This window comes from Pecten maximus, chromosome 14, assembly GCF_902652985.1.
Source record: "Pecten maximus chromosome 14, xPecMax1.1, whole genome shotgun sequence".
NCBI lineage: Eukaryota > Metazoa > Mollusca > Bivalvia > Pectinida > Pectinidae > Pecten > Pecten maximus.
In genome coordinates, this window is record NC_047028.1 from 22,809,197 (window position 1) to 22,815,252 (window position 6,056).

At 33.1% G+C, this 6,056-nt stretch overlaps 1 protein-coding gene across 1 annotated transcript; it reads left to right on the forward strand.

Moving 5' to 3' along the window:
- Positions 1 to 529: 529 nt before the first annotated feature.
- On the forward strand, positions 530 to 5,293 carry LOC117342447 (myo-inositol 2-dehydrogenase-like). The gene is made up of 5 exons (XM_033904606.1): positions 530 to 641; positions 1,149 to 1,276; positions 3,539 to 3,777; positions 3,957 to 4,122; positions 4,923 to 5,293. Exons 1-5 carry the CDS (start codon positions 544 to 546, stop codon positions 5,024 to 5,026), a joined length of 735 nt encoding a protein of 244 aa, XP_033760497.1. The 5' UTR covers positions 530 to 543; the 3' UTR covers positions 5,027 to 5,293.
- The last annotated feature ends 763 nt before the right edge of the window (positions 5,294 to 6,056 follow it).

Consider the following 6,056-nt stretch of genomic DNA (forward strand, 5'->3'; position numbering starts at 1 on the left):
ATTTCTTTTCATATTATCAAATTGCGGCTTGCCTTGGTTCTCGTATTGAGAACATCAAATGATAATATTTCCTCTCGCAGTAATAATATGTGGGTTACATGCTGATCTTGGCTTGTTTTTATCACACGCATGGTGAACATAACTATAGTAAACCTGGTAATATCATTATATATCTGATTGATGGTTGATCTTACTACTGCATAGTTGGTAAATTTCACTCGGCTAATATTGCGCGGTATAGTGCCAGTCAGGCCTAGTTCGCGGGTATTCTGCAGTAAACATTTCCGGTAGTAATCGCTGGGTATTTATTTCGCGTTATACATAATGACAGCAAATATAGCGGAATTGAATCCTCCGTAAATATAGCCAACTATACAGTATATTTAGCTGATTTAACAATATTTCGTAAAACGGTCGTTCACCATAAAAACAATATACCGCTGCAACCAAATCAATTAATTAACGCATAAAATGCACATTTTGAATAAGTTTGAACATTTAAGATTAACAACGACAAACTTCTTCAATTCAGGAAAAGCTGTTATGACGGAAAAACCTTGTGGTGAAACATACAGCGACATAAAACGATGTTATGATCTGGCCGAACGTATGGACAAGGTTCTCCTGACAGGATTTCAGAGGTTATCTTTTACAATATGTTTATCAAATATATTGTATGTAATTTCACAACTACACATATGTCACATATCAGTATACATTACATAGCCCACGTTTTATCGCTGCTGGGTTAGAATGTTGTTTCCCAACATGATTTATGTAATGTTTATGTAATATTATTACTTCATGTTAATCACAACATGATCAGGATTGCTTACTCTTTTTGTTTCAAATTTTAGTTTATGTTTGCAATCCAACACCATATATAAACATGAAACAGGATTTCGGAATTTATATGCAATATGTTTCACAGAGTACTATATAATTCATTTTAGCATGGCACTGACTTTCTGCTGTTGTAATCTTATACTATATTTATTAAAAGAGATTTGCCCCTTCACTCTTACAAGCTACATGCATTCTGCTTTTCTAGGTATACTATGTTACATTTGTGTAGGGTATCTGATATTACATTACTGCAACGAGTTACAATATCTACACTTGATTTAATATTTTTATATGTTTTCCAGGAGATTCGACACTACATTCCAAGACGTATTCCAAGCCTCAAGAAATAAGGCCCTTGGAGACTTGCGATTCTTAAGAGTCACCGGTCGAGATTCTCCTAAACCCTCGTACGAGTTTTTGAGAAATACAGGTATTCGTTCAGAGACATTTCTTCTTATTGTTTTACTAAAACATAACATACCAGTCGATGTTTAAAAGTATTCTAATACAAGGTTTGCAATTGGCCACGATATTTACGATCTGCACGATTTGTAGAAAGCTTGTAACTTTACGATTTATTACATGGATTTTCCCCTAACAATCTCTTCGTCACGATCATTATGGCCATCACGAATCCACTAAGTTGCCTCAAAGTCATCATGATTCGAATTCACGACTTCCCATGCTTTAACACATCCTGACGATTGAAGACATTATGGCCAAGTGAAACCTAGCATAATGAATCCATTAAGGTAAGCGTCATATACACCACGGCATGCCTTCCCGCTGCAATGCTCAATATAACGTATTTGGTGGACATCGTTTAATTGAAAGTGATTGTATAGGCAAAGCTTGGCTACCCATGATGTTTTTATAAAAAGAAACTTTTTTTATGAAAAAAATGTCAAAAATAATGTTATACTTAATAGCAATTCCTTAACGGGAGTCAAAGCTTGTCTCCCATACAACATCAGTAGAAAAATCGTTTGAAATATCGGAAATATTGCCATCTTAAGTCATGTTTCCCTTCGTATTTGTGCATATCTTTCATTAATCTTCTTTTTTTGTATTGAATACAATACTGTCATATATGGTGGCATTCAGTAGATTAATATACAATAAAGCATTTAAGGATTAAATGCTGCATCTGTCGATTTCATGGGCTGATGAATTGAGTAGCTCTTGAGACATTTAATGAACTTTTTAGAAGTTCATGTTGGAGTCAGCAGTTCATGTCTCAAGAACAGCAAGACAATACGCATTTTCCTCAAAAACCTTGAAGAGGTAAAACAGCTCATTTACTAGAACTTGTGCAAGTCTACTGGTTTAGCATGATTTAATCAAAATATTAATTTTTCCGTTGAATTTAAAGTCTATTATGAAACCGCTCCGCATCGATTCGAAGTGAATAGCCATCTTTACGATAACTGTTACAGAATTGGTTGTGATCTTTATACGAGGTATACAACTGGTTAAAGGGTGAATCTCATTTTTTTTAAATATTTACTGATGGTTCCTTTTGATCGAATGAACTTCATTGTCTTACATCGATTCAAATACATTTGTAGGGACGTTATTTCGACCACCTGACACAGAAACTTGACACCACTGTTCACTCTGGCGATTGACAGGATCGGGATAGAATCAATTATTGGACCGTTTAAGTGATGATTATGTATTTATTTTGACGGTAAATGGGCATATTTAAATCGGTATGAGCTGGTTTTGTATATATACAAGATTAGGTATCACTCGATCTTGGGAATTAAGGGATATTTATCCGTGTTTTTTTTGGAAAATATTATTATTAAATTCTTAGAATATTAATGTATATTAGGTTTATTCTGTATTTCTTACAGAATAGTCCCATTCACTTCCTCAAAAGCTCCGATAATCTCACATGTATGTTATTTTTGACTTGGAATTATTCCTGCAAAAAAAGCTTAATTATCAAAGCGTAAGACCTAATGCAAGCCTACGTATGGGTTAGACCGACTTGTGCACTTTTTTCTTTCATACGCGTAGATTGATGTTAATCTAGTTAACGTCGTTGACAAAAGAAACAGATTAAATTTGGTAGTTTCATTAAGTCCAACTTGAGTAGAAATTGAAATACATTATAATGAACAAGGACATAGCGATTTTATGCCTAGTTAGTAGCCTTGCGTAATGCAAATATAAACTTCTACTGAAGTATTCGCTTTCCGCAGCTTCAATAGTTCTTATTGAGAATAAAAGTTATAACGCAGTGGTTTCATTGTCCTTTAGGATTCCTTATGGGATTAGTTTCATTGTCCTTTGGGTTTCGTTCTAACAGTTGTTTCATTGTCCTTTGGGATTATTTTTAATATTAGTTTCATTGTCCTTTTGAGATGCGTTATAACAGTTGTTTTATTGTCATTTAGGATTCATTATTAGATTAGTTTCGTTGTCTTTTGGGATTGTTTTAACATTAGTTTCATTGTCCTATTGGATTCATTATAACAGGAGTTTCATTGTCATTTGGGATTCGTTATAACAGTAGTTTTATTGTCCTGTTAGGATTCGTTATAACAGTGGTTTCGTTTTTCTTTTTGAGGTTGGTTATTATTTTATTTCACTAAACGTAAGCTGTAACAAATGAAAAAAACATTACCAAATCTAAATTATAAACAAACTTATTACCTATTTTTGTATCTTTATATAATTGTAGATGTAAGCGGATGCAGCCTGATATCAGACATGGCCGTACACGATATTGATATGACCGTATGGTTGACCTCTGCAGAGCGGCCTATTTCTGTATACACAATGTCGCACATGCATGATCCAATTATGAAAGAAATAGGTCAGCCCGATTCCGGTTTATTGGCACTGAAGTACGAGAGCGGATTGATTGCCATTATAGATTCGGATAGAGAGTCTCCATATGGTTATGATATGCGGATAGAGGTAGGCTATGATTCATCTATAAGTTTAATAGTATATCTAAATTATTGTCGATAATTTTGAATAAATGTAGCCTTTTTGGAAATTTAAATGAATATCAGAGACTTATTATTTGGAATAAGGTTTTTTGTTGTTTTGTTTTTGTTTTTGTTTTTTTGTTTTTTTAAATTCGATGTTTGCAGATGTTCGGATCAGAGGGAATGGTGAATGCCGAAAATCGAAGAGAATCTTCCGCTGTGATAGATGGTCAAGACGGTGGTAAACTTAAACGGTTATTGAACTCCTTCCCGCAAAGATTTGAGGCTGCCTTTGAAAATGAAATCGACCACTTTATAGATTGTTTGGATGGTAAGCATAACGATGTGTAATATAGCAGTCAGAGGTCACAAGTGGATATGAATTCAACTACAGTCATATATATGAAATTACAATAAAATCCGAATCATAAATGAAATCACTCCTGGCAGTTGTGCCGTTCTACTATAACTCTTATGTTTTTCAAGGAGAAATTATTTTGTTAGTTATGCATTTTTAAAAGCCAATCAACACTATAACAGTCATTTTGGTAAGAAAAAAGTAAAATCGGCAAAAATGTAACAATAGCAATTAAACGATGCAATGTAAATATACGTGTATTTTGAAATGAAAAAAATGTGGTTATGCTTACACATATTTTGTGGAATGGACCAACAGTTTCTAGATACTTGAAAAATTGCTGATGTAAAACAATTTTTAGACTTGATATTCTGTTATGTCTTGTAGGTTGTATATCAATGCAATTCAATATAAAGTGTTTAACGGTAAACGGTTATTGCATGCGATGCCCCGAAGTTAATCCTTACGCTTCAAATCAAGTGTCTAAAAATCCAAATCGAATGAAAGTGCTGAAATACAGATAGTGGTAATAACACGTTTATGTAGTGGATGTCAGATTTGTGTAGGAGACAAAATTAAATGACTGGATGCATTCTAGCTCCATGAGGGTATTTTAAAGAATTTAGCCGTGACATATAATAATTAATTAAGATTTCCAGATTGCAAATGGCAGCAGCAGAGAAAATTAAAACACGTAGATTTCTCCAATTATTCATATGTTTTCTAATTCACCGTTAATATTTAAATGACATCGGTCAACTGTTATTTTGTAGGTAAAGACACCCCATTGATAAAGAAGGAGGAATGTCTACTTACGATGGAAATAGTAGAGAAAGGTGTGGAATCATTCAAAACAGGAAAAGTGGAATATCTATGAGACTTCATCATCACACATTCACAAAAACTTAAAGTATCATGGGTGTGTCTCGGTTATCTGTTTTTATATACAATATGCATGTAGAGAAAGGTAGCTCGTAAAAAATTACCCGATATTTGTTTTTTACTTTATAGCATGAGAACTTTTTGATTTTGATTGATCGTAACGATCTTAATTGAGATGGTCATATATGAAAATCTAACACTGCTGTAAAATATTAAATGAATAAAAAGGGTGCTTACAAAGATGATATCAACACCAGCGAAATTCTATTGGTTTGTGTCCTGCTTTACGACCCACCAACCATAAAATAATTTTGGGTCAACATACGGCAAAGACAATACAGCAAAGATATACTTGTGCAACCAAATATACGTAAAAGGAAAAATGTGTCAATGAGAGTTTTTCAACAAATATTTGTAATTTTGCAAATTTTGTACAGGCGAGTTAATTTTTAACGAAACGGAACATATTCATGATATTGAGTTCAGTTCAATTCAGCTTTATAAGCACTTTGCAATTTCTAATTCAATTTTATAGCTAGACATGAGGGAAATGGAAATTACACTTAAATGCATACAAACTACTAAATCAAACCGGATACAAGCCTGTCTTCATCAGCTCTAATGACTTTTTAATTATTAAAAGGGTCTGAAGTATGGTCTTCGTTATTGACAGCGATATGGCATTAGAAAATTGTAGAATTACTTAGAATTTGATTAAAAGTATGCGCAATTGGTCATAGAGCTTGGATATAACCAATGGGGTAAATAGGAAGGAAATGTAATTCATCATGTGAATAATATGTTGTACATAGTCATTGCATTTTGGAAATATCTTTTAATCTACCCGGCTACGTCCAGATCATGTTCACATAATCTAAACTTAGTAAAAAGTCTTCCTTCAAAGATTACAAATCATGTAGATTTAGGTATGCTTCTTTTCTGTTACATTCTTTAATAGGTTTGTATAAAATCAGTGAATTATTTTCATTTAGAGAATTTTGCTTTTCGACAAGAAAAATGTGATA